Source organism: Astatotilapia calliptera, chromosome 7, assembly GCF_964374335.1.
Source record: "Astatotilapia calliptera chromosome 7, fAstCal68.1, whole genome shotgun sequence".
Taxonomy (NCBI): domain Eukaryota; kingdom Metazoa; phylum Chordata; class Actinopteri; order Cichliformes; family Cichlidae; genus Astatotilapia; species Astatotilapia calliptera.
The window spans coordinates 6,878,164-6,892,675 of record NC_137428.1 but is presented as its reverse complement, the minus strand read 5'-3'; the positions used below and the strand labels follow the sequence as shown (position 1 = coordinate 6,892,675).

General features: G+C 37.8%; 1 protein-coding gene across 9 annotated transcripts in view; it reads left to right on the top strand.

Moving 5' to 3' along the window:
* camk2b2 (calcium/calmodulin-dependent protein kinase (CaM kinase) II beta 2) overlaps positions 1-14,512 on the top strand; it is a 67,082-nt gene that overhangs the window by 14,852 nt on the left and 37,718 nt on the right. For all 9 annotated transcript variants that reach the window (XM_080303397.1, XM_080303396.1, XM_080303402.1 and 6 more), the window contains exon 6: positions 8,953-9,025. In XM_080303397.1, coding sequence (XP_080159523.1) covers positions 8,953-9,025 — 73 coding nt within the window. The remainder of the gene's footprint in view (positions 1-8,952; positions 9,026-14,512) is intronic.

Here is a 14,512-nt window from a genome sequence, read left to right as displayed (position 1 = left end):
CAGGCCATTAAGAGATTTAAAAGCAAATAAGAGAATTTTAAAAACAATCCTAAAATGTACAGGTAGCCAGTGGAGTGAAATTAAAATAGGGGTAATGTGCTCAAACTTTTTTGTTCCAGTTAAAAGACGTGCTGCAGCATTTTGCACAACCTGCAGGCGCCTAATGGACGCATCACTAACCCCAAAATAAAGTGCGTTACAATAATCCAGCCTAGAAGTAACAAAGGCATGGATTACTGTCTGAAAATGGAGATGGAGATGGAGTTATGGAGATGTATATAGAAGAGTACAGTGGACTGTTTGGCCAGTTTTTTTTAAACACAGTTTTAAAGAATGAGAGGATGACTGAGGAATGGTAATAAAGTATACTGGCTCCAGATTTCCAGAACAACAGTAATGTGCAGAGGTATAGTAAGTACAGGGGGATAGAGTTGATTTGCCTCACCATGCAGCTATGGGAAAAAGTTGTGGAAGCTAGGTTAAGAAGAGACGTGATGAGTAGTGATTGTTTGGATACTTTTACCATTTTGTCTTATTGTAGCTGCTAGTGGTTCAATAAACACAGCAAAGAGAGGTGGCGAGAGAGGACATCTTTACCTGTCCCATTGTGTAGAATGAAGTTTTGTGAACTCAATTAATTGGTGGTGGCTGCGGTCTTTAGTGAAGTGTAAAGTGTCTTTATTCAGTCATTTAATTAATTTTCTCCAAGTGTTGGAAACAGTAATTTCTACTTAACTCTATCAAATGCTTTTTCTCTGTCTAATAATAAAATTATGGTGTTTATTGTTGTTTGAAAGCTGTATTGAATTGAAAAGTTTTTGGGAATTAGTGGATGAATATCTACTTTTGGTAAAACCTTTCAGATCAAGATGAATAAGAAATTGTATGATTTTATCTAGTTCATTTTAATAACCTAACCATATTAATAAGAGATAGTGGTTGATAGTTCTCTGGATCAAGGATCTTTTGCTTCAAGAGTAATGTCATCAGGTGTTGTATTCATACTTTGGAGGACTCTTTGAAATCATTCTTATAAATAATAGAGTTAAATTGTCTAAAATGTCTTTCAAAGTGACTGGAGAAACCTTCAGTTACAGGCATTTTATTATTGGGCATTTGATTGAGTATATTAGAGATAGGGTTTTTATCTAGTGTGTTCATTTGATCTTGTGGGAGGTTTAAGGATGTCGAGCAATTTAATGATGTATTCAATATTCAGATCATAATCTGAGGTTTATAATTACAAAACAAATCCTGAAAACATTAGTTATATCTATAGAGCTGTAAAAAAAACACCTGATAAGTCCCAGGTAACTGTAATTATTGCTTTAACTGTGTTTTGTTTAACTAGATGTGGGATTTTACAAGGTATTCACTTGAATTATTAATACACTGGACTTTGTTGAATTGAAGTCATTGAGAGAAACTGTTGGTGTGTGTGTGTTTTCTTTCTGTTTTTGTTTACTAGATCATTTAGTTCTGAAGTGAAAAGTTATTATTAATCTCAGGCTCTCATCCACAGCATCTCTTTTGTCCTGTCTCCCTCCCATCAAACCCAAACAGTTGTGGCAGATAGTTACCCGTCTGTGAGCCTGGTCCTCCCGAAGGTTTCTTCCTGTTAAAAGGGAGTTTTGCCATTCCACTGTCACCAAGTGCTTGCTCACAGAGGGGTTGTCTGATTTTTCGGATTTTCTCTTTATTATTGTAGACTTGTTGTTTTACAACATAAAGCACATTGAGGCAATTGTTTTTTGGCACTATAAAAATAAAACTGAGTTAAATTGAAAAAATCTTCAAACTCTAAGGACAAAAAAAACTGCTCTGGGTCCTAACTCTGGAATTACACTAAATGTGACCAAATTTCAAAAAAGAAAGGTCATTATATATCCAAATGGTCCAGTTTAAAACTTCATTGACATTGTAATGTTCAACAAGAACACTTTGCTTGCCATTATTGAAAACAATAAGTCACAAACAGAATAATAAATTGTAATCAGTTTGAACAGATATGACATTGGTAATACTACTCTTTGGTGCTTCCCAAATAAAGCTCATCAATGACTTCCCAATATACTGTACCATAACTGCAACTTGACTGGATGGAAGATGCATACAACCACAAACCACTTATACATACTAATCACTAAACAGTATGTTAAACAATATGTTTAATGAAACAGAACTCACAGACAGTCAGTGGTGCTAAATATGGGGAAACATGTTGTCAGCTGAGACTGAACAAATCACTTGTCAGAGTAATGACATGTTTCTTCCAGTTGAAATGCATCATCCAGATGCACACAATCGGCTTTCTTGGATTTCTTTACCTGGCTGATTAAGGATGCATCAAGACATTTTCTGTCTTTTTATTAAAAAAAAAATATATATATATATATATAATATCACAGATTTGGATCACAGCCTTTATTTCTGTTTAATGAGTAATATTAGAAAGTTGCAGAAAGATCCATCCACACACCTGCAGAAAGGAGCTACATGAACTTGCCTCTAATGAACAAATGCTATACTAATGCTTTGCCAGTTTGAAAAGTCTCTCAACCAATTAAAGGAGATCTGAAGATCAAAAGATATTTAAAAAAAGATAGGAATTTGTGTTAAACTATAAGGAAAGTTATTCCTCTAATTTTAACCTTTACTTTCCCTGTTATTCTCTGTTCTTTCCTTCAGCTGTCTTCAATCTCCCCTGTTCTCTTTGCATAAATTATGTGTGTGTCTGTGTGTGTGTGGCACTCTGTGTGTTCATGTGTGGGTGTGTGACTAGCAGGTCTTGATTTCTGTCCAACAGTATCTCACTAATGGTTTCCTCTCTGTACTCCATCTGTACGCAGAATCACTCAGTCTCTCCCTTCTTTCTCTACCCTGTTCATGTCTCACTCACTCTAGATGACCAAAAAACAGATTTCCTGTTACTTAACCTCTTCTGGTGTCCAACCATATGGATTCATTTGGTTTTATGTGTCAGCTTTTCACATACTGTAGTTGTTACTTGAATTTCTGTCCACCACAAATGAGTGTGTAAAATAATTCCACAGAAAACTGATAATGAGTCCTCTGGATCAGTGGTCTCCAACTTTTTTTGTGACACTGACCGGCTTATGTCCAACAATATTTTCACGGACCAACCTTTAAGGTGTCGTGGATAAATACAACAAAGTAAAACCAGTACCGGTACCAAAAATAAGAAGATTTATTTATAACACACGGGAAAAGACCCAGGGTAACCGAGTTAATGATAAAAATGATTTAAAAATAATGATAAAAACCCTGAAAACCATAAATTTCACACCCGAGCCTCAACTCTTGTGGCCCGGTACCAAACGACTCACAGACCAGTCCGTGGCCTGGGGGTCCATCCCCAGAGGTTGAATCCTAATGACTCTGTCACTGTCTTGTATATTTTTTTCCTCCAGCACTATCGTCAGGTCTGCATTTTAATTTTTCTTTGTTAGTCTGCACCATGGGTAAAGACTCGCAGAACTGGCATTTTTTTTTATCTTCCTCACAGGAAGAAACTAGCAATGATACAAGAACCACTAATATAATTCTTGGCGAGTCAAAATGGGTGGGTATCCCATTAAAATGATCTCAACTTTGAAGCGATGTGTCACGTTGGCTGTGTAGAAGGCAGGTTAGGACCCAAATGCAGGACTTCAAAAGAACAATGCAAAACTCAAAACAGCTTTATTGCTGAGCAAAAGACAATAAAATACATTATACAAAATAAATCTGACCAAGCAGAAAACAGGAACTCATGAGATAGGCATAAACGAGGGAACATGGACAACATGGAGCGTACAGCAAGATAAACACAGCCTAGAAGGAGAACATGGCAAAGGGCAAGGGAAGACTGAGACAATATAAACACACAGAGAATACTGAGGGAACAGACCACAGGTGGGAACACAGCGGACACTAATCACAGACTAATGAGACAAGGAGAGCAAAACTGAACATACTGGAGACGAGACACAGGCAACCAAAATAAAACAGGAAGCAACAGAGAATGGGAACAGAAATGCAGGTAAACAAATATAGCAACCCAGATTAAGACATGAGAACGGACAAGGACAAGAGATATACACGGAGCCATGGACAAAGATACACTAGCTTGATGCAGACAGAAGACAAAACACAGACAAGATAGAGTTTACGCAGAATAAGAAGCAGAGGAGACTGGGACACAATGAAGAAAGAAGGGAGCGGACTTCACAATGAAACAGTGGACTAGAACCACAAAGACTTAATATAATACTCAATACAAAATAATAAAGACTAGAACATAAATAACATCACAACCTCAAAAGAAAACATAAAGATTCTACAAAACTAAGACCCCTGGGTCCAAGACACCATAACTGAAGAAACAACCAAAGGGAGTGAAGTGTGGTAAATACATTTGAGGGTTATCTATGCAGCCAGGTACACTAATGACCAAAGTTCAGCTACAAATGATGTGCTGGAAGCATCTAAGCTTTATAGTCCAATATTTCAGTTCAGTTTTATTTATACAGCAGAGTCGCAGGGTTAACAGAGAGCCACTCACACCTATGGCCAAATTTAGAATCAGCAATTAACCTAACCTTACTAACTGCATATCTTTGGACTGTGGGAGATCCAGATTACCCAGCGAAAACCAAAACAGCTACAGATTAGGACATGCAAACCCCACAAAGGCGGTGGATTCAAACCTTGCTCTGAGGCAACAGTGCTAACCAACACACCACCGTGCTACCAGCATTTTAAAGCTGACCGCACAGCTGGCTATAACAAAGTTTGAAAATAACAATTAATATCTTATGTTTCTTAAGAAGAATAGGAAATGAATTATTACTAAAGTCCTCCAGTATCTCTCTTTTCCAGTATACATGCTGCTCTGCCTCAGTCTTCAGCCTTTCACCTCCTCAGCTCTGCTCCTCTGTGGTGCTCTGCTCCAGATTTCACTCTTTATTTAGTTCTTCATGTTCTGGACATCTCTGTTTAGTGCAGTTATTATTCCTCTGCTGCTCTGCATAGCCAGCAACATCTCCATGTGTCCATGCATCCATTATCCCTGCTGATCACAGCTCAATATCCTATTCGCAACCTGTTCAGCCCTGTTCAGAATCTTCTATCTAACTAGCTGCTATAGCTAATTTGACTATTGGGTAATTAAGAGCTAACTTTACTGTGTGCACCAACAAGTCAAGAAGTGAAGCTGATGTTGATTCATAGCTCTATCACTGCATCGTTTTTCCTTGAAGCTGAGTCAAATTGAAGTAAAGAAATATTTCAACCAGCACTGAAGAATACATGCCAGGACATGTATTCCTCAGTGCTGGTTATTACTTGTCTTCAATTTGGATATGCACCTTGACAACACTGGACAACAGCTAGATTGCTTACACTTTACTGTATACAGGCATTGCAAAAGTGTCTCTACATTCTTTCTGAAAGCCACAAAGGGGCGATTGCTGTGGTTTCAAAAAGAAATATGGTTGTACATGTAAGAAATCTGTGGGAAAATGGCGCTCTGATCCCTTGATCTGTTATTTGCACTAAACTGATGAGTGTACAGTCTCAATAAGTAGTTTCAAGTATTACTGACTATAAAAAGGACATTTATTTTAAAAAGAAGAACTGAACATGCTTTTTGAAATGCAGAGTTAGAATCGAATCACCAAATAATTTCTATGAAGCTACATAGCAGAGGAAAGTCTAGTGAATGTAGCCTAGATGCTGGTGGTGGCCAGGATAAGGTGGATATGGGGAGGAGGAATGTGCTTCTTAAAGGCAGAGTGATAAAACAGCAATGACGTTTAAAGCGCATGGAAAACAGAATGATTGGCTCACAGAGGGCAGGCAAAAAAAAACAAAAAAAGAATGGGCCAGAGTGATGACAGAATTGAGTTTGTTTATCGTGGGAAAGCAGACGTGTTGCAAAGGATACACTACCAGCTCAAACACACAGGAATGGAAACAGATGGATGAATATAGATCTTCCTTACTGAACTTGTGTTCGACCTTAACCCTCTCAGGCCCAAATTACGTTTTGTGTTGCTAATGCACAACCAAGTCCTGCAGTGGTACTTCTGAGTAAAAAAAACCTCATAAAATATGTATGTGGGGTAATCAGGTTGTTAGGTCTTAACTGTTGCAAATCTGCAACGTCTGCCTGGAGAGGGTTAATTTCGTGAATTATGTTTTAGACTCCATTAGACTCCATCGTGTATTAGTGCAAGCCTACTTAGGTAAATGGCAGAATGCTCTCCGTCAGAGTCCCCCTTTGCTCATCACATTGGATATCAAAAATCCAAGATGGTTATGGTGAAAATGTTGAGTTTCTGTCTTTGTAATGGGACTAATCTTTCTTAAATCCTGATAATACTTTCCACACTCACATGCTTGCTTCTGAGTGATGTAAATGTCATCATCACACAGTGAGCAAATGCTTGCTTTTTTGTGTCCACAGAGAATTTATATTACAATGCATGTGCCCTTGATAGTGGACTTTAAAGAAATATCACAAGAATGACTACTTGACTATCAGGTCTCCAGCTCAGCTGTCCATGTCCTTGTTTGCAATAGACTATAATCAAGTCATTTCATATGCTAAGTGTGTTAGTGGTCTTAGTCTACCCAAAGCCTGTTTTATTGATAATTACTCAATAAAATTTCTCATTTTAAACCATTTTTAAACCATTTTATATGCTTTGACAAATGGCAAAGCTACTTTGGGATCGACACATATGGATGTGTTGTTTACTTCTTATTCAAGTCCATACCTAATCTGTGATATTCAGCTAGAAAAAAACACAAGAAGGCAACAGTAAAAATACTGCAAACATGAGGCTTCAGAATTTCCTTCTGTCCATTTTTTCAGTCACTTACCAGTTGAGAGTCAGCGGGCTTATCACAGCTTTCATAGGTGACATTTCTAACCACTGCACAACTGTGCCATCCAACTTCAAAAAAGTAATGAGTAATGTTACTGTAGCTTTGTCTGTCTTTTGCCATGGTGTGAAAAAGTGTTTGCACCTTCCTTATTTCCTATTTTTTTTTATGTTTGTCACACTTAAATGTTTCAGATCAAACAAATTTAAATATTAGACAAAGATAACACAAGTAAACACAAAATGCTGTTTTGAATAAAGTTTTTTTTTTTTAATTTTTTTTATTAAGGGGAATAAATTCCAACCCTACATGGCCCTGTGTGAAAAGCAATTGCCTCCTAAACCTAATAACTGGTTGGGCCACCCTTTAGCAGCAACAACTGCAATTAAGCATTTGTGATAACTGGCAATCTTTTCCAGTCTTTTCTAGTGCTGTGGAGGACTTTTGGCCCACTCATTTTTGCAGAGTTGTTCTAATTCAGCCACATTAAAGGGTTTTAGAACATAAACCATCTTTTTAAGGTTATGTGTGTGTGGGTGTGACTAAAGAAAGTGAACTCCGCTTTCCAAAGATGTAAAAAACCACAGTTAATTTATGTTATAAAACATAAATTTACTGGGGGCAATCACTTTTTCGCAGAGGGCCACGTAGGCATGGATTCCCCCCCCCCCCCCCCCTTGATAATAAACAGCTTTATTTAGAAAGTGCATTTTGTGTTATATTTGTTTAATGTTTAAACTTGTTTGATGATCCGAAACATTTAAGTGTGACAAATGTGTGACAAAAAAACAGGAAAACAGTTTTTTCACACCACTGTACACACGGTCTGTTTTAGCAACAATTGTAAAGTACACAGTTTCATGTTCGGTTTTGTTAGCAATATGATGACAGGTCTACAAAGCTCCTTTTCTCTCATTGTCACATAGTGCAGCTGTGTTTTCAGGTTTACACACTCTGGAGGCCATTTTAGAAAAGCTCCATGTACATGGATTAAACATTCACTTTTAATTTGAACAGAATAGCAAGACGAAGAAACAAAGATGTGTTTATGAACTGAATGAAATCTTAGCAATGGAGATTTAAAAAAACTCTATATGTCTAGTCTAGTCAAATCAGGAAATATGTAAAGTGCTTCTCACATCAACTCCCTCGCTTCCTCGCCCTGCAACAGCCTCTGTGCCTCAGATCTTCCCGTTCTCTTCTCTGTCCACGTCTCTTTCTTACTATGTTTTTGGTCCCTTTCCTTCTCGTGTTGCTTCCTTTATCTGGTCTTCACTGTGTTGTTCTGTCTCCACAGTCACTGTATTCATCAGATTCTAGACAGTGTCTCTTACACCCACCACCATGACATAGTGCACAGGGACCTCAAGGTGTGTGTGTGTGTCTCACTGTGTTGCATTGCTGTGCACCCGCTGTACAAGAGCTGCTTGTATTTTATAGTCCTGTTTTTTAATTTTTGCCTGTGATTTGATACAAGTTTTGTCTGTGCCTGCTGCCTGTTTGTTTGTCTCCCCTTGCCTGTCTTGCCTGTCTTCTGGTTCTGCTTTTGCAGCTCTTGTTGTACTATTTTAGAAGTCTGAAATATATTTACAATTCCTGTGGGTCCTAGGACTGTCATACTTTGAGCAAGAGTGACTGAGTGAGTGAGAAAACCTGAGAACGGGTGAAGGAGTAGAGGTCAATAGAGTGGCAGCAGTGACAACTTTAAATACTTGCAGAATCCTTTCCTCAAAGGCTTTGTTATCACTGCTGCTAAATAAATTACACACAAAAATATACAGGTTAGACAGAGTGTCTCCCACACGGAGCTGCAGAGCCCTCCTACGCTGCCTGACTAATATTTGGCACTTTCTTTAAAGCAGAAAATAGCAAACTGCACGCATTCTCTCTGTGTAGCTCACAGACAGGTTCACACTTTTTTATATGTGTGTGCAAACATGTTGAGTGTGGAAGAGAGAGCTGGTTCCTACACTGAAAACATGTATGTGTGCCTGTGACAGTTGGGGCTCAATGTGCTAAATGTGTTCAGACTAACCTGCTCCCCCTGCTGTCTGCATGCAGTCATTGCATCCAGCAGATCCTGGAGGCCGTGCTCCACTGCCATCAGATGGGTGTGGTTCACAGAGATCTCAAGGTGAGTCACGAGCAGGTCATGTGTCTGTGTCCATGTAGGTGTGTGAATTTTAGCTGCACAGCTATAAAATCAGTATAAGGAACATTCTGTACTATGTTCAGGTCAGGTTTAGCTCAGGGACAAGAGTCCATGAAGGAAAAATGTAGAGCTTCCACAAAAAGAATGATACCTTCCAAATGTTAATACAAATTATTAATTATGAACAGTGTTCCAATTTTTAAAAAAAAGGTTCTATGTGGAATTCCCACTGTTATATGTGAGTGGTGTAGCAGATTACGTTTTGTTGAGTTTTGTCATCTGTATTGCAGTTTGGTCTGGATATCATCTTCTGATGTCATGTTGTCTGTTTGCCTGATGAAGGCCCAGTATGGCTGTGGTCTCACTTTTTTGTAAATCAGTAAGCGGTTCTCCATAGTTCTGTGTTTTGTCTGACTGTTGTAATTGACAGCTGGTAAGTGCAGTGAAAATATTTATATCCAGCATGTCTGTGCATGTCTATGGGCTGGATTTATCAAAACGTGCATGAGTGTTTGTGCACATATGTTGAAGTTCTGTCTTGTGCATGCACTTGAGTGGACTACAACTGAAAGAGAAATTTCATAGCAGGTGGAAACCTTGTGTCTGCTCACCTCCAGTGGTGCAGTGATGTATACCACGCAGCTGACGTTCTTTTGATTAAGTTCCTTTGGACTTTCATTGACCTGCTTCATGTTTAAGCAGGATATGTATGTATATCTGAACAGGTAACAATGAATCCCTGTTCACAGATGAAAGTAACTAATCCTTCACAGAGGAATGTTTGAATATTTTTTGTGTATATCAAGCGTTCCTCTTATTATCATGTGCTGTTTCTTACAGCATAGATACATACTGCAGCTGTATAAAACAATATCTGCTGTACTGAATTACATACATTTTTTAGTGATTTGTGCAGTATGTATGAGTAGCAAATAAACAAATTAAAAAAAACAATGTTAATAACCAACCAACATATAATTAAACAACAACCTAAAGCTCTATAAAGAACAAAAAAAACCCCAAATAATCTTTTGTAATGATGCAGTCAAGACAAAATATTGTCAAGAATGTATGTTAACATTAATATAGCAATTTATATTACATTTATAGCAGAAATCTGTGTGATGGCTTTTTATTGATTTTAAGACTATATAAACTTAGTACAAAAAGTAAAAAAAAATTGTGTTTGGTCATTAATTAATAAATAAATAATAATTAATAAATTACTCAATAAAATTTATAAATCTTGTGCTGTTGGAAAGCCTGTTTATTTCCCCTTAAATGGTCTTGAAAAGCTTGCCAAATGTTTTATTCCATGACCGTGTACTTCATGGGGCAGGATCAAAGGACAAAGGACAGAGGCCTTGGCAGAGATGATTCAGCTCAGGGAGCTGGTGAGGTGGCCAGTGGCGGAGACTAAGTAGCTGTGGGGGCTAGTTGGACCCCACAGCTACTGGCCAATGGAGTAGATAAATCCTACCCTGAGGTTCAGGATACTCAGAAGACTCTGTCAACTCTTGTGGGAGCTGAGCAGGGTGCACTTTTCTGATGTCTGGGTCCACAGCAGCTCCAGTGCAGGATACAGTGGAAGCTCCAAGTTGGCTAGACTAGTTTGTTCAGAATTCACTGGGTTCACTTGCTGAGACACAGATTCAGGGAAGGTCTTGGGTAGATCAGCACTCTCTCTGACCCAGGAAATATAGAAACTAAGGCAGCCTGTACAACCTGAGGAGCCCTCTCTTCTGTGGAAACAGCTCCCAATTTGGATTTGGGAGACAGACACACTGTCTGCTTTTAAGATTATAGGCTTAAAATTTTCCTTTTTGACAAAGCATTTTCTTAGGTCTGGATTAGGTGACCCTGAATTAGTGCAATAACCTTAGGCTCCTCGGGGTGTAATGCACTAGTGCACTAATGCACAAGTGTTCACTCACCTTTCTTTCACTCACTATGTTTTTAAACACTACTCTGCACGTAATTATTATTATTATTCATTCCTGGCTCTCTTCCAGAGTGTGTCTTTTGTTCTGTCTTCCTCCCCTTGAAACCAACCAGTTTTGGCACATGGCTGCTGGGGAAGTTCTTCTTGTTAAAAAAGGACTTTTTCCTTCCCACTGCAAAGTGCTTGCTAATAGGGGGCCATCTGATTGTTGTTGTTGTTTTTTATTTTCTCTGTGTTATTGTAGGGTCTTTACCTAACAATATAAAACCCCTTAGGGAACTGTTGTTGTGATTTGGTGCTACATAAATAAGATTAAATTGAACTGAATTGAATTGAATTGTCCTATAATAGTCTATTACTGTGAAGTAACTGGGAGTAAGAAGTGGGAATAACCAGCTAGTGAAGCAGTTGAGGTTTGTGAGATTTTATACCTTCGAATGCTGAGATAGCAGCTGGCCAAGCCCTCATATCAGCTGTTTCTCTCAGTCTTTGTGAGTAGACTAGAAACCTAGAACAGTCTAAGTCATTTTCTTCCATGTAGATTGTTGTGCCCTCTGGGTGCTTTGTGCGGTCAACTTGCTCTGTGACTATCAACTGTGTGGAATTTGGTTAATTGTTTTCCAACCCAAGTGCAGAATGCAGGAGACCAAAGTGAGCATAAGGTGAATATTTAATGCTGGATTGATCAAAGGAAAACATGATCCCAAAACAGAAAGCAAAAGGAGGCACAAAGAGTAATTATACAAGGAGTGTAATACTAGGACGCACTAGGAAATCTAGAAAGCATACTGTGGGTGACTCAACAGAGGGGCAAGAGGAGACTGAGACAATAATGACAGTAATGAGGCTAGGGGAAAGGGTGGGGGAAAACAGCTAGAACAAATCAAAGACAGATGGGCACAATGGGGCACAAAGGGAAGACTGTACACATTTAATAAAAAATCATTATAAAAAAATGTAATATATAAATTATAAAATAACTGTACAAAACCAAAGGCAGAATAGCCAGAAACTGAAACAAAGATATATGAAAGAAGATACTTAGAAATGTGGCAAATAAGAATAAATAATAACAGTCAAACTGAGAACCCAAAAACATTGAACTAAGGTGTTTATTACTAATAACTGACCCAACCAGTTATTAGATTTAAGGGGCTTTTTCACACAAGGCCATGTAGGTTTAGATTTTTCCCCCGGTGCACTGGTGCACAGTCATGTTGGAACAGGAGAGGGTCATCCTCAAACTGTTCCCACAAAGTTGGGAGCATGAAATTCTCCAAAATGTCTTGGTATGCTGAAGCATTAAGAGTTCTTTTCATTGGAACTAAGGGGCTGAGCCCAACTACTGAAAATGACCCCGCATCATGATTCCCCCTCAACCAAACGTTATCCTTTGCACAGTGCAATCAGACAAGTACTGTTCTCCTGGTAATAGCCAAATCCAGACTTGTTGATCAGATTGCCAGACAAAGAAGCATGATGCATCACTCCAGAGAACACTTCTCTACTGCTCTAGAGTCCAGTGGCGGCATGCTTTACTTCACTGCATTTGGAACTTGGTCATGAAGTGGCCATTCCATGAAGCTCTCTATGTAATCTTCTTGAGCTAATCTGAAGGCCCAATTTGGAGATCTGTAGTGATTGCCAACCTCAGCACACTATGCAGTTTACCTGGCCTACTAGTTCATGGCATAGTTGCTGTCATTCTCAATGACTTCTACTTTGTTATATTTCCCCCCAACCGTTTACTATGGAATATTTAATAGCAAGGAAGTTTCACAGCTGGACTTGTTTGGAGGTGGCATCCTATCACGGCATCACACTAGAATTCACTGAACTCCTGAGAGCGACCCAATCTTTCCCAAATGTTTACAGAAGCAGTGTGTATGCCTAGTTGTTTGAGTTTATATACCTGTGGCCATGGAAGTGATTGGATTACCTGAATTTAAGGATTTAGATGGATAAGTAATACTTTTGTCAATATTCTGTACATAAATAAATAAATATTTCATTTAATAAATACTTAATAAATACCGATTGCAATGTTTTTTCAGCAATACTTATTTCATCATGGTATTAGTTAATGCTTTGATGCACTGCTCTCTTTATTTTCATCTCTCACTTTAATACAATGCATGATTGGATACAATGCTTGGGTAGCAACCATCAGATGTACACTACTTTTCGTAAAACATTGAAGAATTCTTTGAGTGCACTATATAGTCTGTACTCACTATATTTTAGACATTACTACATTTTCATTGAACCAGTTAGTGGCCCCTTGCATCCTGTGATTCGTGACAGTGTCATCATGGAGAGAACACTCCCATCTTCAAAGAAATACTACATTATATACAACATCATTTTATGTTGATTTGCAGTGACCCTTTTCTTTAGAGGACAGTATAAAACCCCCACACCACCCCCACTGTTGGAGTTAACAATGAATTGACTTTCATAGTCACTTAGATTGTTTTTTGTTTTTTGTTTTTTTGCTGTCTAGACACAGAAATAGAAACAACGATAATTCTCAGCCTGAGCCTGCTCTAATCAGACTATGGTTGGATGCTTATTTCAGTACCAACATCACTGTACGGTGCATTTGTGTGGAATCCTCTGCATGTGTTCTGTTAGGATTTTATAAATTTTATGCAAATATCAAATGTGAATTTTTTTTTCCAGGTACAAACATGGAAACTACAGTTACCTACTGATTATTTTCTAAAGCAAATTTCTGATTTTTATTGGAAAATATGAGACAGCATGGTAACTTGTTTGATGATGAAGTTAATATCCTCATGTTTAGCAATTAATATTAATCACATTAACCATCTAACATCCTTTGGTACAATATTTGAGTCAGGAAAGTGGACAAGTGATATACAGAATAGATGATATGTTAAAATCTCACAAATTGAGTTTTTAAATCTGAATTTTATAAAGAATTTGGTGCACTTTTGGTAACATTTAGGAAAGGAAAACATTAAACACGTTTGCATTTTGACTTTAGTTTTTAATTTGACTTTTTTGCCCATTGAGTATACAACTGTATATAATATATACAGTTTTTGTGTTTGATACTGACATTTGCAGCTCTCTTTATCATGATTATGATATAGTGTCAAAAAGTACAAAAACATCATCTGTTCATTTTGACTAAGTAAAAAAGTACAACAATTAATTCCCCGATTAGTCTGAAGTTCAAATCTTGACTTAGAAAGTGTTTTGTTTTGTTTTGGGTTATTTTAAGTTGTCCAAATGAACTAGAACTAGAACATTTTATTAATAAAGTGTAGTAGTATTTCCTAAAATATCAAACAACTGAGTCTGTTCTTTGTGGAATGAAAAATACATTTGTCCAACAGTTGTGGAATATTTCTGAATAAGATTGATCTACTGGGCACAGTAAGGTAAGGCCTTTACTGTATGCACCTTCTGTGTTTTTAAATCAACCAGCAGAGGGTGACATGATGACTGTCCTTCAGCTGGATTACAGCATACAGCTGTTTCTATCACTGTGGTGAAAT